Source organism: Myotis yumanensis, unplaced genomic scaffold (assembly GCF_028538775.1).
Source record: "Myotis yumanensis isolate MYYU_CA2020_CCGP unplaced genomic scaffold, mMyoYum1.0.hap1 SCAF_4, whole genome shotgun sequence".
In the NCBI taxonomy this organism is placed as follows: domain Eukaryota; kingdom Metazoa; phylum Chordata; class Mammalia; order Chiroptera; family Vespertilionidae; genus Myotis; species Myotis yumanensis.
Window position 1 is genome coordinate 88,495,245 of NW_027223755.1, and position 23,778 is coordinate 88,519,022.

Genomic DNA, 23,778 nt, shown 5'->3' on the forward strand with positions numbered 1-23,778 from the left:
TGCTGCGAGCTCTGTGCCGGGATGGAGGCAGGCTGCAGCGGTGCTCTCTCCACCACAGCAGCCACTAGCCACTGCGACTACCGAGCACGTGAATGTGGCTGCTGCGGTGGAGGAACTGAATTTTTTATTTCATTCACTTTCATTGATTTAATCTCAAATGCCCACTGGTGGCCAGTGGTGACTGTCCTGTAGGCATAGGTAGTCATGACAGAGTCTCGTGGCTGCTGGCATCAGCGCCTCAAATCCTTCACCTCCCCGTCTCCATGCTCTTTCCCACGTGGCATCGCAAGGTTCCTTGCCCTGAAGAGGCAGAGTCTATTTCCCCGCTCCCGACCTGCCTGGACCTGATGCGTCATGCCAGCTCCCAGCCAGGGCCCCAAGAAGCCTTGCACATTTCCTCTCTTGCTCTTCTGTGATGAGAGTATGCCTTTGTGGCGCAGAGAGGATCCCAATCACAAGCATTAAGCAGAGCCACTTGTGGTACTCAAGCAGGGGCGCTGGATATGGCTGTTATAAGGTCATGGACAAAAGCAGGAGGGAGACAGGTAAGGAAGCTCCTGCGGAGGCCCAGGGAAGGCACGATGGTGGCCTGGACTGGGAAGCTGGCAGTGCAGAGGTGGACTGAGGTGGAGGATGGATTCAGGTGGAGACAGCAGGATTTCTTGAAAGCAAGCAAGCAAAGATTGACCCCTAGGGCAACTGGGAGCATGCCTGGGCTACCTGCTGGAGGTCGAGACAGCCACCCCAGTTGTCCCTGCCAGCAGCCCCCAGCCAAGAACAACAGAGCCCTGCTCCCGACCTGCAGCGGCTGCAGATTCAGGAGAGATGCCAGCTGAGACCAGGAACCTGAGAACTTGAGCTCAATGTCAATGCTTATCACTTCAAAACACTGACTTGGGGCTTGTTTGTTACGCGGCATTATGGCAGGAGCTACGTAATACACTGTCAATGTCTGTTCTGCAAGGTGGTTGGGTCAGTGATGGTGGGAGAAGAACAGGAGAGCTTGTTGGCATGGGAGTGAAAACAAGAGTTTCCAGAAGGGAGAGGTCCAGATGGGGTGCTGCTAAGGGATCAAGTAAATGAGCAGTGGGCAAGCACTCTAGAAACCAAGTCTGACTGCCTGCTTCCCTCCCTTCTATCAAGAAACCCTGCTGTCTCCACCTGAATTCAGCTGCTACAGCCAGCATCCTGGTCCAGGCCACCATCTGCCTCCCCTGGATCTTCACAGGAGCTTCCTGTCTCCCTCCTACTTCTGTCCACTTTACCCTCACAACAGCCATACCTACCGTCCCCTGCTTAAATACCACAAGTGGCTCTGCTTAATGCTTAGATGAAATCCAAACTCTTCACCTGGCCCACAAAGCCCTACCTCTTTAGCTTCATTTTGTTCCCTTCTGCCCCAAACCTCCACCTCGTAGCCACATGGACCTTATTTTAGATTCTACATAGACATTATTTTGGATTCTTGACCACAGCAAGCTGGTTTCCACCTCAGGGCCTTTGCACGGGATATTCTCTGTGCTGGGACTGCTCTTCTCCTCTTAGGTTGCATGGCTGGCTCTGTCTTATCATCTTGCTTCAATGTCACTACTTACGAGAGATCTTCCTTGACTGCTGACTCTTAGTCACCAACTCGTTGCCATCATGTGACTTTACCTTCATTCTGAGCAGAGCATTTATCCCTACTGATCCTTCGTTCTTGTGTACCAGTGCTTAGGCACAGTCTGTCTTCACACTAGAACAGGAGGGCCTTGAACACGGGGGCCTGGTCAGTCTGGGTCATGGCTGAGTGCCCAGTGCCTAACACAGAGCCTGACACATTGTAGATGCTTCAAACAATACTTGTTGATTGAGAGAAAATTCTAGAAGGATTTTCTCTTGAACCCTTTGCTTCTAAGGCACATCTAGGATACATGGAACCCAGGACTGAGCACAAAACCTCCTGGTAGTTGTCTTGATTGTGTATGATAATTAACTAAAACTAAGAAGGGAGTTTGTTTTCAATAGATGCAGTACAACAGAACCTAAAGGATGCCACAGGTGCATTCATCTCACCCAAAGGTGGGTTTTTGTCTTTTCTTACTGAAATAAGTGGGCACTGAAAAAATTAGGAGACTCACAAACATCTAAATTTCTGATTTGTCTTGAAAAATGGCTGGCAGTTCAATGTCTACATGCCCATTGGACAAGAACGTGCTGGAGCTCAGCACGGGGCCCCGGGCGGTCTCAGCTGGCACGGTGAGCCCGTGCTGAGGGGCCAGCCAGCACTGGCTGCCACGCGCTACTTGCCTGGCCCAGGAGGGCATTTGAATTTGAGGACATGTAATAAAATCCTGACATCTTCATCTCTGGAGGGTGACTCACAAGCAAACTTTATTTTCTTGTGCTCGCAATCTGCCATTTTGAAAATTTCTGCAACAAGCATGAGTTATTTTATAATGAAAAAAATCAATAAACATTATTTTTATGAAAGGTTATCCGCAGGCTGGAAAGACACAATTTGCATGAAGTGCCCAAAGAAAATGAGACTCTTGAAATAAAGTTCTCACGTGCTGTTTCCCCAGATACCCTGGGGGTAGGAATTTACTCTCCGCTGCCTTTTGGGATAAGGGTCCTTTGTCCTGATTAACGTTCAGGCTCATATTCATAAATATATTGGCTTTGCCCACAGCAAGGCACAGTGGCTCTAGTATGATAAAGAAAAATGAGCGAGAAGTCAAAGGATTCCAGGCCCGGGGCACCTTGATGGCCCGCTTAATCCCCAAACAAGTCCTAGGATTTGTTTGGGAGTGTCTTCTAGAATTTCCTATAAGATTATTTACTTTTATAAATTCTAAGAAGCCTGGGATTAAGACTATTCTTGAATAATAGTCCGCTTCCAAGAGTGGCACTGGGTTCTGTGCTGGGGATTTGTACTGTGGTTCTGTGAGCAAGGGTTCTGCGCCCAGACTAGCAGGGGCAGAAGACCTTCACCGTTGACCTTGACCCAAAGTACTGCTGCTACATGCGATGGGAGGGTGGGCGTGGGTGGGTAGGGGTTGGAAGTGAGTCTGAGCTACTTTCAGCTTGGGAGAGGGAGGGGATGGGCTATCAGGGGGAGCTCTCAGTAAGTTTCACAGAGGATGTGGCGCCTGAGATGGCCCTCAGAGACTGGGAGAGGGTTGGCTGTGTGGGGACAGCGGGGGCGGTAAGCAAAGGAAAGCACAGAGGGCGCAATGAGCAGCTCATGTAACTGGTTACGGAGGGTGTAGCTCACACAGTAGGCTCCCTGTTGACGGTGGCAGCTTAATAATAATGGCATGAACATTTACTAAGCACTCTGTAAGTAAAACATGGTTAAAAACGGGGATAATAATAACACGTAAGTAAGAAGGTCACTTTTGAGGATTATCTCCTTTAAACCTCATAACACCTTATGCTGTAAGGCTTATTATTCTTCCCATTTTACAGATGAGGAAACTGAGGGTCAGAGAGGTCAATCACTTGTCCAAGGCCAACAGGTAGTAAATAAAAGTTGAGTTCAATCTGCAGGTCCTGGTTCCCGACCCACACTGGGCTTTCCTTAAACTCAGAACCCGCAGGAAGAGGATCGAGGCTGAGGCCATGAGGAGATAAGAATAAACTGTGGCAGCCCTGCAGAAACCCAGATGGCCAGGCAGGCAGTCCCAGCCAGGAAACCTTCCCGTGTGTTCAGGATTTAGGCAATAGTTCCAGAGAAGAGGGAAGAGCTAGGCAAGGAGGGGTACATAGGAGGAGCCTCAGAGGAGAGAGACTAATGTTAAACTTTTTATTTTTTTGCTTTAAAAGAGGGAGGTGGGAGAAGGAGAAGGGAGAATAAGAAAGAGGAGAGTGATTAGAGGCACTTTTGAAAATCCAACCTAAAAAAATAACCAAAAAAAAAGAAGGAAAGAAAGAGGCTTTCTGCAAAGAAGAGAGTCATCAGGGCGTTATTTACAATGGCCCATTACTGACAATAGCAACAGGAAAGGGCTGGATTAAGCAAACTCCCGAGTTTCTGCTCTTTGGAACAGCAGCGGCATTAAAAAGGATCATTAGCATGAAGGAAGCTGCAGAGCAGCGGGAGAGGGGCTAATATTATAATGCCGATCAGGAATATACCAGGGCTCCAAACTCTTGTTGCAAGTATGTGAATATCTGCAATGCACATTGCTAGAGAAAGGAAGACAAGCCAACAAAAGGGCTGCTTGGCTTAGGGAAAGACAGCGGAGGGGAGGGGATTCTGTGGAATTATTTCCCTACCTTCCCCTCTGCTTTCCATACATTCTAGAACACTCTTCAAGTGTCAACCTGCACCTGCTAGTGGCAGGTGAGGTGGATGATTCTAAGGGGTACCCAAGCGCTTTAAACAATAGTTCTGCATCTTGTTGATGCCTTTGGTCATATGTTTAGGTGTGGTAATGATAACATAGTTATGTTTGAAAATGGAGTCTTTCTTTTCGGAGACATACATTAAAATATTTATGGCTGAGGTGATGTGATGTAAGGGATGTGCCTCCATCAGACCGATCTGGGAGGAGGGGCCGTGACACGGGATTGGCCCGGAGCTGGTCACGGGAGAGCTGGGTGGTGGGAGCATGGGGTTTCACTCTTTTCTCTATTTTGAATATATTTGATATTTTCCACAATAAAAAAAAAAAGTTCTGTATTTCCATGGTTACCTTCCATTTAAGAAAAATACAACTATGTAATAGGATGACATAGAGCTTCCCTTTAAAATACCACATATGCTTAACATAAAAGAATGAGTCCACTGGAAGGAAATAATTGGGTAAGCATTTGATCTGGTACTCAGAAAAAGTAAAATCCTGGTGAGGGCTTAGACCCGTGGTCGGCAAACTGTGGCTCGCCAGCCACATGTGGCTCTTTGGCCCCTTGAGTGTGGCTCTTCCTAAGCCTTAGGAGTACCCTAATTAAGTTAATAACAATGTACCTACCTGTATAGTTTCAGTTTAAAAAATTTGGCTCTCAAAAGAAATTTCAATCGTTGTACTGTTGATATTTGGCTCTGTTGACTAATGAGTTTGCCAACCACTGGCTTAGACCAACGGTTCTCAAACTGTGGGTCGCGACCCCTTTGGGGGTCGAACGACCCTTTCACAGGGGTCGCCTAAGACCATCGGAAAACACATATATAATTACATATTGTTTACAGTAGCAAAATTACAGTTATGAAGTAGCAACGGAAATAATTTTATGGTTGGGGGTCACCACAACATGAGGAACTGTATTAAAGGGTCGCAGCATTAGGAAGGTTGAGAACCACTGGCTTAGACAGGGTGGAGGGTAGACAGGACATGCTCTAAGCGCCGGGATGGTTGTGTAGGTGCTTTTTAGGCAAAGGAAGCGAGGGAGAAGCACGTGGCCCCTAACAGAGGAAGGTCTGCACCCTCCTCCCTGGCCCCCTCCCTGTCCCTCCTCCACCCCGTCTCTCCTCGCCTTGCCAACCTGGCTCACCTGCAGCTGTTCTCCCCCTCAGTGTGCAGCGACGTCTCAGCCCTACGGAGGCCCAGGCGGGCGAAGGAGTGATACAAGGTGAGCGTCACGTCGCTGAGGCTGTGGATGCCATCAGGCTCATCATAGACGTTCTCCCAGTAGGAGCGGAGCCCAGGGGTGCCTGCGGGGTAGTTCCCGTACAGGTAATAGTCCAGCTGCCCGATGATCTCCTGATTCACCACGGCTTCGAACTTTCGGGCAAAGAAGGTGGGCCGGGCTGTCTGCTGTGCTCAAGGAATAGAAAGATTAGCGTCAGCAGGTAGGATGGGTGTGGGGAGGTGGGAGCAGGGCTCTGCAGCCAGCCTGCCTGCCTCTGTTCTCGGTGTCCTCTTCTGTTAAATGAAGACAATACTCAGGGTGTTAGGATGGAATGAGTTAATGTTGGTAAGGCATTTGGAGCAATGATGGGTGCCTGGGAAGCATCATGTTTGTTAAATGTTGGTTAAATAAATCACACCCCAGTGTTCACAGCTGGGATGGGTCTCCAAAACCATTTAACTGAAGGTCTAGGGCAAATACAGCCTACAGATATATTTTAATTGTCCAGCAGAGTGTTTTAAAATTGAATTAGCTGGCAATATTTAAAAAGTAGAAGACTTCACAGAAACAATGCTTGGCTTCCCTGTAAACAGAAATAGATCCAGCAACCCCAGGCCCCTGTTTCTGCATGGTAACAACTGCTTAAAGCTGGAAAGCAGCTGTCCCGTTAGACGGGCATGGCTTCTTCTGCTCACCACAGTCCCCACCACTCCCTATCGTCTCCTGGGCATAACAGCAGAGGCAGCATCTCCAGAGATGAGGTTTAGGAATCTGTATCCAAAAATGCTCCCCTGGTGGTTATGATGCAGAATTTGAAGACCATTTATGTCGGCCAAATTTTCAAGGAGACTGAGGCCCAGCGAGGAACAGGGACTGATCTAAGGTCACATAGCAAGGTAGTGACAGAGTCAGGATTAAAATCCAGGGTCCAGGATTAAAGAAATAAACTACTGAGTACCTGTTATCTATCAAATCTTATACTATGGTCTGGGCGGGGATCAACCAATTTTTTTTCAGTAAAGGGCCAGATAATAACTATGTCTAGCTTTGTAAGTATTCAACGCTGCTGTTGTAGGGTGAAGGTAGCCATGGGCATAATAGCAGGTAAATGGGTGTTACAAAAGAACTTACAAAAGCAGGCAGTGGGCTGGATTTGACCCAGATTGGTTTGCTGACCCCTGTCTAGGGCTATGGAAACAATTCAAACATAGCCACTCCCTTGAGGAGCTTATGGTCTAGTGTTATTATTGAGCTAAGTTTGGGTCTAGCACTGTTTTTGCTGCTGTGAATAAACAGCAACAATCATGGCAATAATTACCAAGCACTGCAGTTATGTCATCACCTCAAATCCCCCCAACAACTCCCCATTTTACAGATGAGGAAACTGAGCTCAGGGAGGGGAAGTGATACGTACAAACACACAGTCATAATATTTGAACCCAAATCTGATGCTCCTCCAACCCAAGCTCTTTCTAAGGCACCATCCTGGGACCCCGCTGCTAACTGAGTAAACTGGATGCTCCTCATCACAAAAACATTTCGTATTATTCTGAACATCCCATCACTTCTCTGCTTCATGAACCCTTGGGACGTCCTGCCTCTGTGGCCAGGTCAGTTCAAATCCTCACTCTGCTACTTTCTAGCTGTATATGCCTCTGGGCAAGTCACCCAGGACCTCAGCTTCCTCATCCTTAAAATGGATATAATATGGGCACTTAGCACAGTGTCTGGCACACAGTGTGAGCTGCTATTACTATGTGACTACGTATTATCACTCCCCTCCCATGCCCCTGGCCTGAGCCTGCTTCCAGGGGCTTCTAAGGCTTGGTTTTCTCGGGGCAGAAGATCGAATTCAGTGGCAGGGCAGCCTTCTTTCCTCATCCATGATTCTTTGATCATAGCTGGATTTTCTAAAAGGGCATGTTTCTATATTTATCATCTTCTTCCTTGGAGTTCTTTGAACAAGGACTCCGAGTTCCTTATAGGCAGCAGTTTCTTGATTCTAGATGTTGGGGGATATTCTTGATCTCTCTTTACTGTGCAAGAAAGAGCTGTGAGCACAGGACACTGTCTCTGTGCTGGTCAGTCTTTATCAGAGACCACGGTCCTCGGGATGCTGCTGCTCGAGAGCAAGCAGGCTGGGAGGGCGCGCTCCCAGGAACCACCACGGACTTTATCTACATGATGAGGTCCTTTGTGTGAGGACAACGATGGGTCCTCTAAAAAGTGGGGATTCTTTTTTCCTTTTGAATAGGTCAAATATTCCCCTGCAGCCCTCCTGCTGCTCAGCAGATCCTTTCTACATGGACAATGGAGCGAAAATGTCACCCAAGTTTATGCCCAAATTAACATGGGCTTGGCGAGGTCCCCGGGTAGCTCTCAATCTGCCACAAAAAAAAAAAAAAAAAAAAAAAGGATCTAGAAACTATTGCAGCAACCGCTTACAGAGGCAAAAGACATTAGGTGGGCACCTTGAGGGAATGGAAACCTTGAGGGGTGAAACCTGCTGTGTATGCTGCACCTGTGCAGACACAAAGCCAGGAAGGCAGCGGGGGCAGGTGCAAAAAGCCAGGGGCTGGACCCGGGAACACCTGGGTAGGACCTTCAGCCCTACCACTCCTTACGTGTGTCTGTGGACAAGTTTGCCCATCGGTGCCTCAGTTTCCCCCCTGCACAATGGGGATGATGTCTGCCCCAGGGAAGCCAATGAAATGCCCACGGGGGGCCTGGCACACAGCCTGGCAGAGAGCAGATCCCACCTCCTGTGCCCAAACGTATAGAGCCTCCCAGTCCCCCGAGGATCTCGTTCACGTGCACATTCTGATTCAGCAGGTCTGAAGCCGCATGCTATGCAATGCATTTCTAACCCTCTCCCGGGCGACGCTGATGCTGCGGGTCCAGGACCACACACCGAGGAGCCAGGCTAGAGACCGAAGCCCCACGCGGGCAGCGGCTCAGTTATGTGCCAGTGAGTCAGCAGGGGCCCCTCGGTTAGTGGTTTGGGCAGCAGCACACCATCTCCACGTGATAGCTCCAGTGACCTCAGAGTGACGTGTTTGACCGTTTTGTTGCCTCCTGTCTGTGCCTTCTGCAGTTGGGGTCAAGCATGGTGAGCGGGAGGGTGCTCACACAGGATGCAAACAGGGTGCCATTCGGGATGGGTCTGGGGGCTCAAGGGAAGCAGACGGAGCATGTTTCGCCCTCTGCCTCTGCTCTCGCCACCACTGTAAAGGAGGCCACGCAGAGATACCTGTGAGGACAGTAACGCTTCTGCCTCCTGTTACTCCTTCCAGTTCACAGGTTGTGCTGGTTTCCAAACTTGGCTGCTCATCAGAACTTCCCTGAGGTGTAATCTATTAGACATTCCTGGACCTCACTGGAGATAGTGGCTTGCCCGCAGTGCTGTGTGGCGATGCCTAAAGACATTTCTGGTTGTCACACTGCAGTGTGCTACCTGCAGCCAGTGGGTAGGGCCAGGGATGCTGCTCAGTGGCCTACAGTGCACAGGACAGCCCACAGCCTGGGATATCCAGCCACAGTGTTACTAGTGCTGAGGGTGACAAACTCTGCCCCGGATATACTCGTTTGTACCCAGGAATATGTTTTTAACAAATGTTTTCAGGGGATTCTGGTTAAAAGGCAATATAAAGAAATGGATACAAATATGGCCTTTGGAAACAGATACGTGTGGTCATATCACCTAGCATAAGGTTTTTGATCTTTCTATGCCTCGGTTTACCTATTTAGAAAATAGAATAATAATAATAATAATAATTTTAATTATCTATCTATCTATCTATCTGATAAGGTTGTTGTGGGGTTAATGAATCAAGACAGGCAAAGTGGTTAGAATTGCCCCGGTCTGGAGTCATTAAAAAAATGTTGGCTACTGTTGATGTTATTATTATTATCAATAGGCAGGGCTGAAAACTGGGGGGTGAGATGATCAACAGGCCTGGCCTTGGTTGCCTGCAGAGGATGCTGGGAGGCATGGTGTGGGGGCTGCAGGGCACCGTGGGCTCACCTGGAAGCGGTGGAAGTCCTGCGGCTTGAAGTCGTTGGGGGAGCAGCCGCACCAGTCCACAATGTGCTTGTACTGGCACTTGCAGCCCAGCTTGCGGTTCCAGTTGGTGATGCGCAGGTTGTTGTCCACCATGGTGTCGCAGTGGGGGCTGTTCTCCAGGACCGTGTGGAAGAAGGACTGCAGGGGAGAGAGGGACCAGCCTGAGACCGTTTCCTGCCTCCTTCGAATGGGCCGGGTGGGGTCCTTCCCTGGGACCCCTGCCTGCGAAGGGGCTCTCTTGGAGACTCATCTGTTCTTTCTGTCAAAGGGTCAGTGCCGGTCTGGCCCTACTCAGGGTGCACTGGATGTTTCACCCAGACTGGCTGAATTCTGCTCAGAAGTCTAATGTCCTGAGTGTTCCTCTAATGACCTTTCCCCAGCAGTCTAAAGCCCGATTTCAAGATATCTCTTATCAACCAGGACAAGAGAGGAAAAGCCCCTGGGGACATGTCAACACATGGGGACCAGAGGAAAACATGGGGACAATTATTCAGAAAACCTGGAGCCCTTAGGCTCTTGCTTTGCAAATAGGACTGAGAACAAAGGGATTCAGCTCTGAAATATCTTGAGAAGAAAGACCAGTGCTCTGGAATTTCACCCCTGGGTAAGGGAGGTCAAATTCATGGGTGCATCAGGCCCCAGGGAGCCCTCCTGACTTAGCTGCTGGAGTTGGTGACTACGACACAGGCCGGTGAAGGGTGGGGCTGCCTGCTGTCCATGGTGCTGAACCAGGCACCATTGCTTTCCCCAAATCCTGACTCTTGGCCCACCTCTCCTAGGAACCTGCAAAAGAGGCAATGTTGAGAGTGAAAAGAGACTGGAGAGGAGAGATATGGTTAGAGATGCAGAGAGACAGAGACTGAAAGACTGAGAGAGAGAGACAGGGAGGGAAGGAGAGAGAGAAAGAGAGAGATAAGGGAGGGTAAGACGGAGATGCTGGAATGGAGGAGGGGCTCTAACAGGAACCTGGAGTGTCACGTGCCTGTGTGTACTGGGACAGGGATGGACAGAGAGCCAGTTCCAGGATCAGCATCTTGATGAAAAGAAACAAAGCCTCCAACAGTCTCTTCTCAAAGGGTGGGTGGGCACAATGAAGCTCCACTCCCCCTCCGCCCCCGGCCGACCTTCCTGTGATGCTAAATGACATGTCCGTGAACCTGGGTTTTAAGCTTGAGTTGTCTCCAAGCCCACAGAGGCCCATATTCTCCACCAAGCGGTGGGGAAAAGCACCCAATTACCAGCTGCCCTGTGTCCTTTCATAATGATACGGAAAGTCTCCTCAAGATAATGGATGAGGAGGTTATCAGAATTGAGAGAAAAGGTGGTGTTTTGCTGAAATAGGATTAAAAGCTGATTACTTAACATGTGTGCAGAATAGCAAAACCTGGCCCGGTGACAAGAAGCCCATCATCTCTCTGGAGTGAAGCGGGCAGCCGGCCCTACCCAGAGCTTGCCACCGCCCCGGATGTTGGTGAGAAACATGGACACCATCAGATGAGATGCACTGTCTTGTCTGGACTAGAAACACATAACCCCAGTGGTCCGGAGAGAGGGCACAGGCCGGAAGGAATGGTGGGCCACTCATGGGAGGTGTCATGGGCTCCACGGAAACAGAACCAGCTCTGGAGTTTTCTGAAGGAGGAAATTAGGAGCTGGAGGTCAGGGAGCTTAACCTGGACTCTCTCAGCCCGGGTCTGATGAAGAGGCTGCTGGCACATCAGTGGCCACACTCCAGATGGGGCCAGAGCGGTATCAGAACAGCCTGCAGTCTTCCACAACAGGGCTTCTAAAATGGGCTGGGTTTCCACCAACATTCACAGGTGGAAATCGTAACCCCCAATGTGATAATGTTACAAGGTGGGGCCTTTGGAAGCTGATTAGGAGATGAGGGTGGAGCCCTCATGAATGGTGATTAGTGCCCTTACAAAGGGGCCCAGAAAGATCCGTGATCCCTTCGGTCCTGTGAGAAGACAGTGAGAACTGTCCGTAGGCAGCCTGCGACCTGGAAGAGGGCCCTCCCCCGATCATGCTGGCACTCTACCTGGGCCACCTCGCTTCCAGAATGGTGAGAAGTACATTTCTGTTGTCTGTAAGCCACCTACCCTATTGTATTTTGCAGCCCAAACTAAGTCAGCTTCCCACCCTGGGGTCTGAAAAGTGGTGACGGACTCCCCAGAGCTTTTTAAATACTTCCGAAAGCCATGGGAAGTGCTGAGTCCCAGGCACGTGGCCATGAGGGCTGTCGGTGCACCTGGCACAGGCCCCGCTGCTGTCTTTGGGACCACTGCGATTTCTTGTCTGACCGATCAGGTCAACACTAGTATCTGTCTGTCAGGAATTGAAAGAACAATATTCAAAATCAGAAGAGGGAATCTTGGTTGAGAAAGCCGTTACAGGATTGGTGACTGCAGAGCTGATGTGGGTGTGTCCTGAAAGGGCCGGCCTGCACAGATGTGCGGATTCCACACTGCTCCACTCTGGAGTGAGGGGCTGCTATCAACATAGCAGGTCAACACTCAGAGGCTTGTCATTTTTTAAATAAGTTTTCTAGGAAATGGCAGAAAGTGCCTTATTCTATATAAAATTAGTATGTGATTATTTTAGGACCCATGCAAGCCAAGTGTCTTAAGAAAAGGATGCCTTTTCCACTTTGCACGAAGACACTGTCGACTGCTGGTGGCAGCACTGTGCTGTGTCCATAGACTGGAGGGGACCAGGGTCCCTGCCATTGCAACTAGGTCCCTGGCAGTCAATGCCACTCTCCATCCTCATCTGGTTGTTTGGAGGGCTCTGTATTGGATTCAGCATTGCTTTACCAAAAAATCAGCAAAAATTCAGCATCCGCTTTGCTCTAAATGCTAGAGCTAGAGCCAGCCCCGGCCATTCTGGGGGATTTTTTCTGGGACACTCACCTCGGCAGGAAGCAGGGTGTAGGAGTAGAATTGCTTCATTTTAGTCACCAGATCGTCTGTGGAGAACGTCACATACTCCACAAACTTGCGGTTCAGCAGGAACCAATCGGAGCCGCCATCCACGGCAATGCCCTCTGGGATCCGCCGGTCCCCCAGGCGCCACATGTGGGCGTCACACTCCAGGAAGAGCCGGTCCAGGCCCTGTTTCCGGATGAACCTGAAAGACACAAAGTAGTGATTAGCCCAAAGGTGCCTCCACCCAGAGTCCAAATGAGATGGCACAATCCCAGCGATCAAAGCATTTATGGAGCACTGACTGTGTGCCAGGCACTGAGCCAGGGCTGTCCCTTGGCTTTCACGGAGAGACAGGTCACTCTACCCCTCTGAGGCGGGTACTATTATTACACCCATTTTACAGATGAGGACACTGAAACTCAGAGAGTTTAGAGCACTTGCGGAGCACAATTAGATAGCAATGATCATCCAGCACATCTACTTCCTCTTTAGAGAACTTTGAAATCATCTTTTCATGCCATGGATGCCTTGGTAACTTAGGGAACACAGCCTGTGGACACTCATCCTAGAACAGTGATGGTGAACCTATGACACGCGTGTCAGAGGTGACACGCGAACTCATTTTTTTGTTGATTTTTCTTTGTTAAATGGCATTTAAATATATAAAATAAATATCAAAAATATAAATCTTTGTTTTACTATGGTTGCAAATATCAAAAAATTTCTATTTGTGACACAGCACCAGAGTTAAGTTAGGGTTTTTCAAAATGCTGACATGCCGAGCTCAAAAGGTTTGCCATCACTGTCCTAGAATAATGTTCTTAAATCATAACACACAGAATTACAAAGTATTTAAAAAACAGAAAATTTATGATATAGTAATCCTGGTGCTTTTTGATTTACACATTAAATACAGGATTACAAAGTATTTCTTAAAACATCGAATTTATGATAATTACATGTGGTGTAATTATCGACACACAAGACCTTGTGGCAGGTCTAATAACTATTGTAAATGTGAGGAAGTGGTGAAGGTAAATGACACTTAGACGTAGACTCAACAGCTACTATGTGATATGAAAATATGTGACTCTTAACAGATACTGCTCACACTACTGTGGTTTGGTCTCTATGTTTAGGTAGATTTCAGTGAAAATAAACAACGTTTTCCTCCCATTCAACGTCATGGGCCCTCAGAACTCCATCTATGAACCTCAGATGAACAACTGCTTGAAAGTATAAAACATAAATATTTGGGATTTTGCAAGGCAGGCTGGCAGCTCTGGCACTTCCTGTTTTGTAAATGCAGAAAGCAATGGTCGAAGAGCTGGTAATACAGGTGTGTGGGGACACTGGACAGAGCAAGAACCCAGCCTCTGGCCCAAACTCTTGTGCATTTACGGTGAGCATTAACTGCACCACTTACTATGTGCCAGGCACGGTGCTGGCCCTGTGCAAGGCAAGGAGGAGTAAGGATGATCCCTGCTCCTCAGGGGCTAGTTACCCAGTTGGGACCTTAGTCCAGAGGCCTCCCCACTCAGGGTTCCTGTGCTCCTCCAGCTCTACAACATAGTCACCCGCTTTAAAGTGTACAGTTCAGTGGCATGGAGTCCACTCACAATGTTGTGCAACCATCACATCTATCTAGTTTCACAATATTCCATCACTCCAAAGGAGACCCTATGACCATAAGCAGACCCCATGCCCCGTACCCCTTAGCCCTTGGCAACCACCAAACTGTTTTCTGTCTCTACGAATTACCCATTTTGGATATGTCATATAGAAGGAATCCTATAATGTGTTGGTCTTTTTAAATAAATACGCTTTTATTGATCTTAGAGCGAGAGGAAGGGAAAGGGAGAGAGAGAAACATCAATTGGTTGCCTCCCACACGCACTCCGACCAGGGACCAAACCCACAACTTGGGCATGTGCCCTGACCGGGAATCAAACCGGTGACCTTTAGGTGCATGGGAGGATGCTCAACCAGCTGAGCCACACCAGCCAGGGCTGTTGGTCTTCTTGTTTGGCTTCTTCCACTTACCATAATGTTTTCAAGGTTCACTCACAGTGTAGCACATACTGGTGCTTCATTCCTTGTTTCTGTCTATCCAGCATCGGTTCCTCAGTTTTCTGGGAACCACATCTCCACTGTACTTTGGACAGTCCCTAATCTTCAACTTTGGTTTGCACCTAACCCTAACACCAGGGGCTGAACATAACCCAGGCTGGTCAGTTCCATCTGCTTGGCTGCCATATTGGTTCAGGAATGGGTGAGAGATTCAAGCTGGTTTTGAGATTGGGTCCTGGAGTTTTTGCTGAATTTACCAGGATGGAAGAGCCTTCTATGGGATTCTTAGCTGAGAGAATGCAAGCCTAGAGCTGGCTGGCAGCCTCTTATCACCATGAGTATAGAGGTTGTCTGACAGTGGAGGTAACACAGAAAGAAGTGGGAGGGAGGCCACATTACATGGGAGCCCAGGGGAAGTTGCCAGCTTTCTGAGGACACAGAGAGACACATGAAGGACAGCAACCAACCAGAAGACCAAGGTATCCAACATCTCTGGTCTTGTTCTTTCTCTAACACATCTTTCCACGTGCCAAATCAAAGTTTGGCCTCACATGGATGAAGGATTAGGGTTCTCTTTGGGGGATGTGACCTGGTGGAGGTTTTTCATTATACTCGCCATATCACACAAAACTTGGATTTAACCAGTTCATTAAAAGGAGCCCTGAGTTTAGGAAAATAAAATCCTATCTCGACTCTGGTTGATGCTAACTTATATAATAATATACAGTTGGTGCATTTAACCATGCATAACACTTTAAATTTTATATAATTTATATCAAAAACTTACATGGTAACCAAGACTAACCCAGAGAGAGAAATAAAAGGTATCCAGGTGCGAGGACTTGCAAAATTTTTCTTTCCATGGACCAGCGTTTTAATTTTATGTTCCATTATATGGGATAATAGCATCGCCTTGCAATTTTAATGTGATGTCCCAGACCATAATACCCAAATACAATATTTATGCAGTAATCTCCAAAATGAAATATTCATGGGGTTGGGAGATTGGTTGCTGTATTTACTGCATTCCCAAACTGATAAGCTGCAAACACATGCTTAGGTTAATTATGAGTAAAAATAGAGACAACTGTTCCCCCCCAAGGTTTCAGAAAAAGTTCCTGGGTTGAGAGGCGCTACTGGAACCTGGGTCTGGGCTGGGAGAAGGTGGCAGAGAAGGTGTCAGAGACCCAGGGTCTGGGTATCTAGCAGGTGAAAGGAATCAGCTGCTTAGGACGTGACTTGCTGTGTTTCCTGCCCTGTGCATTAACCATAGCTTGGAAAGGTCAAGGTTGGAAATCAAGGTAAGTCAGTAAACTCCTGGATGTGCCTTTTTCTAGATGCAGGCTCACCAGTAAGGATGGTTCTTAAGGAAGGCAGATTGATTTGCAGCAACGGGCCCAAGACACTGCAGGTGACTAATGACGCTCTCCTCCCTACAATTTCATTTCCCACTGGCTTGGTTACCTGGGGCAACTGGGTCAATAGGTGGAACTACAGAAAACTACAGTCATAGCTAAATAGGGTTTTACTGGGATGTCACAGGTACCCAGTCTACTCAGCTGAGCATCAAGGAAATCAGATGGGAGGTGAGGAGGGGCCCTGATTCTCGCCCCTAGGAGAAGAATTCAGTTAAGAAAGCATCGGTAGCCTTTGGGAATGATCTCTGAAAAGGCAGGCAATGAAGAAGCCCCTCAACTCAGTTAATTCCCTTGATGCAATCTCAGCATTGTCATTGAGTATGAAATTATTCCAGAACTGTCTTGTCCTGTAATGAGTTCTCAAAGGAGGAACTCTGCCCCTCGGATTTTACAGCGTGTTTGAGCACGAAGGGATCTTAGCAATCAGCTAATATAACTAATTCTACAGATTAAACACACAGACACAGACACACTGAGACCCAGAGGGATGGATGAGCCAAAGTCATCCAAAGTCACACAGCCTAGGGAAAAAAATCTCCCCTCCTCTGCTTTTCCTGCCCAGTGATCTGTCACTGAACCCAGATTACTCCTTTAGCATAAGTACAACCTAAGCATTTTAGTTAAAAAATAAAGCCATGGGACAAAGCATGAAAGCCACAGTGTCTGAAGTCAGCCAGCCATGTGAATGGGCTCCCTCATGACAGCCACATGATAATGCGGGGGCCAAGCTCCAGGCACTGGAGCCAGAATATCTGATTCAAGTCCTGCATCTGCACTAACCTTGGGCGACCTGAACATGAGACGGCTCAGTTTCTCATGTGGAAGATGGTGATCATGAGAACAGCTGCCCTTACAGAGTTGGTGTGAAGGTTTAAATGAGAGGGCTTAGCAAAGTGCTCACCACATAGTGCTCCATAAATGTTCACCAAGATGCTTAACATTTTTCCTTTATCAAGCTAGAAAATTTAAAATTCTATCTCTCCTGCGACTTGGTATAGTTACATGTAGGGCACCCGCGAAACTAAGGAGAAACCCTGTATAAAAGGAAAAAGCGGGATATTTCAGCACCAAGGACAGAAGCCCAAAGCCCCCACACAATGAACCCCATCTCCTGCTATTATGTTAGGCAATGCCCATGGTTGTGGTGGCAGAGGTGGCAAGTCTCATGGGTATCCTAATTCTGTCCGAGCACCATGAATACAAAACCCTCCCATCTTTCCATGCCATGAGTCAGTGAGGGTTCGGCTCACTGGGTTCCTAGTTTGGCAGCTCCATAGGGGCCTTGCTGGCCATTTGTCTCAGGCCTAGGGTGGGTTGTGACCCTTCCTGACCTCAGCTGCCTGGCAGATGAAGGGGGCTTGGGGCATTCCCTCATTCGGCAGCTCCAGAGAGCCCCTTCAATACGCCAGGTCTACGTGCTGAGAATCTGCTCATAAATAAGATGGACATCACCCATGCCCTTCTCTCTCTTGTAGAGATAGAGATAAAAGAATGAAATAATACCATCTACCATTCATTGAGCATGTGCTATTTTCTAGGCCCTGCTCCTCACACTTAACATGTATTCTCTCATTTAGTATTCACCACGATCCATCTTTTTACAAATGAGGGTTCATTTTACAAATGAAGGAATCAAGACACAGAGCGAGTAAGTACTTTTTCCAAGGCCACCCAGCTGGTTAGTGGCAAGGGTGGGATTCAAACCTTAGCAGTCAGGCTCTGGATTCCACACTCTTAGCCACAAGGTTATAATACCGCTCTAATCAATAAACAAGTAGAAACGGGAAGCTACAAAACACATTAATATGTAATTAGAAGTTTGTGGTAAGTGCTCTACAGAGAAACTCGGAGTGTGATGACAGAAAATAAAGAGACGGGGGCTTAGGTAGTGATGACGGTTGGGGAAGCTTCACTGAGGAGGTCACATTTAAGCTGGGTGAGAAGCATAAGAAGGACTCGGGTGTCTGAAGTGTTGTGGGGAAGAGTTGTATAAGCTTTATAAGAAATAACATGTGCAAGAACCCCCATGAGTGGAAAGAGGCTAAGGTAGCTGGAGTCAGAGCTACAGGGAAATGCTCAGCTTCCCTACCTCACTGAGGAGTGGACCAGCCACAGGACAGGCAGACTCTGACCCGACTGGTGGAAGGAACGTATCATCCGTATGTACATGCGGCCTGGACAAGGTAGGAAACGCTACAAGGAACATACTTGGGGGATCAGTGTAGCGCAGTGGCCAGGAGTGCAGACTGAAGGCAGACTGCCAGGGCTCCAGTCTGTTTTGCACTTAGGAGCTATGCATCGTTTAATCTATCTAGCCTCAGTGTCCCCATCTGGAAAATGGGCATGATAATGACTTACATCATGGGGTTGTTGTGGGAACTGAAAGAATTAATATCTGTAAGGCATTTCAGATAGTTCCTGGCACACCATACCTTGTCTATGTGTTCCTATTATTATGCGCCTTGTGCTAAGAAAGCTGACAAGTTTGACAGTCAAGGATGGAAGGAAAACAGAGAAGCCCAAATTCTGGAACCTACAGTCTCCCAGCTCTGTGGCCCATGCTCTTCACCACACTCAGGGCCCAAAGCAACTTGCACCCCCAAGAGTCTAAAGGTTCATTGAACGCTGATTGGTTTTCCACATTTCACACATTTTTAAAAACAATGTTTGCTGCCTTTTATTCTGACTGTAGAAGTAACGCATATGTTTCGTAGAAGCTTGGAACATAAAAAGAAACAAAAAAAATAAAAACTATACTCTGCCTCTCAGAGATGATGCTGTGAAATATTTTCCTTCTGGCCTTTTGTCCTACTCGACATGCATTGTTTGGAAAAAAGAAAAGCTCCAAAGTTGACCTCAAAACCCAAGCGGAGGCTAGGGGCAGGTATGTGTGCACAGTGGTGTGGGTGCCTGCGCGATGCTAAGCAGTATTTTGACACGGTTGCCATAATGGAATGAAATAAAATGCACATGCAAACAGCAATAAACTCGCTGGTTGGGTTTAAGAAAAGCCAAAGCGAAAGGCAATGTGCTTTCCCCACTGGAGACGAGATACTGATTACCTTCCCACATCAATCATGGTGCCACAAGACAGCTGGGAGAGAGCTCTTCTGCTGATGAGCAACTTGGCACCAAAGGCCTCCTGAAAGTAGGTTTGCTTGGAGGAGGTTCCTGGCCCGGCTCTCGAAGGATTTGCCAACTTTTGGCTAAATAGTTGCCTGTTTACACATCAAGGGAGGTTTGGGTCTGAAGATTAGTTCAGTGTCAGAGGGAAGGCGCTGCCAATCCTGGGGGCTGGGACCTGTCCTAGCTTCTTTCCAGTCTAGCCTTCTTACATTTGAAACGCTAGTTGTTTCTCTAGGAAGTGCAGGAAGTGTTTCTAAAATGTTAATAACTTGTATACCATCTTCAAGATTTTTCTCCATTACCATCACCATCATCACTACCACCACCATCAACTTAATAGGCAAACTATATGTTCCAATAGCTTATATTCATTCAATTTTTTTTAAAAAAATATATATTTCAGTGAGTAAGGGAGAGGGGGAGAGAGATAGAAATATCAATGATGAAAGAGAATCCCTGATAAGCTGCCTCCTGCACACACCCCACTGGGGATTGAGCCTGCAACTAGGGCACATGCCCTGACAGGGAATCAAACTGTGACCTCCTGTTTCATAGGTCAACGCTCAACCACTGAGCTACGCTGGCCAGGCTCATTCATTTAATTCTTGCAATAACTCTATGTTGTTGGCTTTGTCATCATTTCCATTTAACAGAGGAGACAACTGACACACAGGTGGCTGATGTAACTTACCTAGTGAGCAGTTAGCACGTAAGTCCTGCAGAGTCTGGTCCCAGAGCCAGGGTTCTTTTTTTTTAAAAAATATTTTATTGAGTTTTTACAGAAAGGAAGGGAGAGGGATAGAGAGTTAGAAACATCGATGAGAGAGAAACATCGACCAGCTGCCTCCTGCACACCCCCTACTGGGGATGTGCCCACAACCAAGGTACATGCCCTTGACTGGAATCGAACCTGGGGCCCTTCAGTCCGCAGGCCGACACTCTATCCACTGAGCCACACCGGTCAGGGCAGAGCCTGGGTTCTTAACTGCCCTGCTATGTGCTTAATGTAGTAACCAAAGGAGAAGTCCCTTAATATTTTTATCGAAAATGACATTAAGTAGCTTCAACTTTTTTTTGAACTTAGCCTTATTCTAAGCAGGATACCCATGGAGTCATGGGCTAGACTGGCAAACTATACACATTTTCATTGATGCATATTGGATCAATACCCAACTTTACCAGTATGCCCATATAGGAACTACTCAGAATAACGCCACACATCACTGGTGGAGCCTGAACACGCTCTGGGATAGGCTGACTCTGGAAAGTAGGGGAAGGACCTGATTTCCCTCCCCGAATCATTTAAAAAATGATTCTGCCTAAAGTCATCAGAATATTGCTCTTTCATCTGTGCACCCCAAAAACTTAAACAGGGGTCTCTCAGATCCTAGGGTGACAAAAGAACTCAGGCTTTAAAAGTGAGGCTGAACCGCTTCTAATCCCAGCTGTGCCATTCACTAGCTGTGGGGCCTTGAGCAGGGTCAAGCAGCTCTCCACACCTCAGTTGTACTCACCTCTACAATGGGGTAACCCCTGCAGAGTGAGGCTGGAGGGAGATAACATACTTGAAAGCCCAGGGCCTTCCCATGGTCACTGAGGAAACTCGGCCCTCCTCAATTCCGACATCACTGTCCAAACTTTATAAAGACGAGGAAACGAAGGCATGGGGAGTCAAGGTCATTTGTTGGAGTTCCACAGCTGTCACCTGGTAGAGCTGGCTGTAGCCCAGTGCTCACTCTCTTAAAACTACATCACACTGTACCCCAGAACTGAGTACTGGGCCTTCGTGACCTTGACTTAGGCAGAGAACTTAGATCAACCAAGACAGGAAAAGTCCCCAAGGAAATGCTCTTCTGGCAGAGGGAACTGCTTTTTCCTCTCCATCTCCCTGTAAGGGACTCGTCCCCACACACTGGGACTTGATCAGGTTGCCAAGATGTGGGAAACTTCCCTGATGATCCCTAAGCCAAAGCCAGGAGCTCCTGGGGGTGTCTGCAAAGACCCACTTACTCAGGCTGCAAGCAGACTTTGGGGCACCTGCTTCTGCTAGTCCTGCCCAAGCTATCTGGGAAAACGGTAATTGTGCTATGTGTCTTTCAATATATCCAGTTGCTTTATTTTTGGAGGAAAGCAAGGAGGAACAGGGAACACAACACTCCCCTTCATTTAATTACAGGAACAGTCAGGACCAATTTGGCAGCTATTAAAATACTACTTTGCCTTCATGCCGTCTCTTCGCAGTGGGAGCTGGAAGTCCAAATTGGCTGCTAAGGGCTGGCTATGGGGACAGAAGGTCAACACCGCTATTAGGAACCACGTGGAGTTAAAAACAGAGGCACCATGTGGCCTGTTTTGTTTGTCTCACTGTTTGCTTTTGTCCTTCCCCATCTCTTTGTCTTTTAAGCTCTCTGCTCTGTCACAATGTCTTTTGCAAGAACTGGTCCAGAAGCATCGGAATGGGAAGGGACTTTGGGGACCATCTTGTTCATCCCCTTTGTTTTCCAAAGAGAGGCCGAGTGGCTGCCTCAAAGCCAGCCAGCATGTTGGAGGCAAGCAGGACCAGAGCAGAGAGGCGTCCCCATGCAGGGATGCCCAGCTCTGGGACACAGTCCCCTGCGTCTGAGCCCTGGCCTCGCTGTGTGAGCTTAAGCAACTCCCTTCATCTCTCTGAGTCTCAGTTTCCTTATCTGTGAAATGACGCTAATAAGCTGGGAAGGGTCACCAGTTGGAGCTGCAACATTAAAACCAACGCAAAGGACAATAGAACTAATGAAAGTTAAGTTAATGGGAAAAGGTGTGTGTGTGTGTGTGTGTGTGTGGCGGGGGGAGGGGGGGTCATAAGGTACAAACACCCAGTTATAAAACAAATAAGACCTGGGCTGTCATGTACAGCGTGGTGACTACAGTCAATAATACTGCAGTGTGTATTTGAAAGTCGCTAAGAGAGTAGATCTTAAAAGTTCTCATGGCAAGAAAAACATCTGTAACCACATGTAGTGATGAATGTTAACAAGACAGTTTGCAATATATACACATATCAAGTCATTATGCTGTACACCTGGAACTAAGATGATGCTATATCCTAACATAAAAAATAGGCTCCTGCCAGTGAACTACTTGGTGATTTGATGGGATGCGTTTATTTTGCTTTAACCCTCTCCAGAAATAATAAAAAAGAATTAAACTACCAAAAAAACTAAAAGCACTAAGAGCCAGGGCTTGGCGATAGCAGTTGGACCGCTTGAGTAGCCATCTCTGAAGTCAGACACTGATGCTTTAGTTGCATTGTACAAGGACTTCCTTTCCTCCTTAAGCCACTTGGAGCTGGGTGTCTGTCATTTCCCACCCACAGCGTCCTTCCTGACACAGGACCAGCACAGGGACCGGAGCTGAGCTCTGCACACGTGGGACAGAGGATGCGGGAGACGGGCATTGGCTGAGCTTGTTCGTGTCGTAGGTGAGACCACAGCTAACGAAGGAGAGAGTGGCAGGCGATGACATGTTGGTTCATGTTACTATTAAATTAACACGAAATTACTGACTTGATTCATCAAGTGAGAGAATCCAAGCTGAGGCCTCATAGGGGGGTGTTGGAATGTGTGAGCTATTCTGTCCTTGGATTTTAGGGTTTTAGAAGGAGGTGCAAGCAGCATCTCTTTAGCCTCAGACTTTGTCCTGTCCCATGCTATTTGGGAACCACCTATCAACTGTTGATGCACATCAGTTAGACAGGATATACTCACACACCCAGAGGCATGACTCTGGCCCATACACCATCTGTTTCTTTCTCCCAACAGCAACATTTTAGTCCAATACTTTTCATGGCACTGCCATCATCATCATCACCACCACCATCATCATAGGGCATTTACACTATGTCAAATGTTTTTATGCAGCATCTCATTTAATCTTCCCAACAGTCCCATGAGTGTATGTCTATTAATATTTACATTGTACAGGTAAAGAAAAAGGTTCAGAGAAGTCAAGCCACCTGTCGAATGTAACACAGCTAGGACACGGTAGAGCAGACTCTAACCCTAGAGATGTAATCTCAAAGCCCATGATGTTAACCTCTGTCTGATACCCAGTTCCTAGGATAGTGGCTGGAAACAGTAATCAGAGAATACTGACTAGGCTGAAACACGAATAGTAGGGTAGATGTAATTCAGACATGTCTATCAATTTACAATAAGCTCCATTCTCAATGTGTGACTTTATTTGCCCAAAAATGTATGACAAGGTTACCTAGAGGGGAAAAAGGGTCTTCAATCTCTACCGAAGGTGGGGACATGAAAATGTGGCCTAGTTTTGATAGCTAACCACCTCCAAGGAATCTTGTTCAGCTCTACCTCATTCCCAGGGGCTTTGGGGCTAGAGACCTGGGTTCAAATTCCAGCACTTTCCAGCTGTGTGACCAGGGGAAAATCCCTTTTTTTTCCTGACAAATGGGGCTACTGATTCTTGTTTTTGCACTGAGTGATTGTAAGAATGCAATTGGATCCTGCATGAAAAGGGTCCAGCAGAGCAATGGACACTTAGCAGGGACACAACACACAGAGGCTATAATTCTTCCTCTGCCAGGCCTCCCCCACCTTAGTTACCGGACATGCTATACTCATCT

At 47.6% G+C, this 23,778-nt stretch overlaps 1 protein-coding gene across 1 annotated transcript in view; it reads right to left on the bottom strand.

The window, feature by feature from the left end:
* Positions 1-23,778, bottom strand: part of XYLT1 (xylosyltransferase 1) — a 309,211-nt gene that overhangs the window by 17,796 nt on the left and 267,637 nt on the right. The window contains exons 7-9 of the mRNA XM_070412915.1: positions 12,529-12,745; positions 9,578-9,754; positions 5,476-5,738 (exon numbers count right to left, since the gene is read on the bottom strand). Coding sequence (XP_070269016.1) covers positions 5,476-5,738; positions 9,578-9,754; positions 12,529-12,745 — 657 coding nt within the window. The remainder of the gene's footprint in view (positions 1-5,475; positions 5,739-9,577; positions 9,755-12,528; positions 12,746-23,778) is intronic.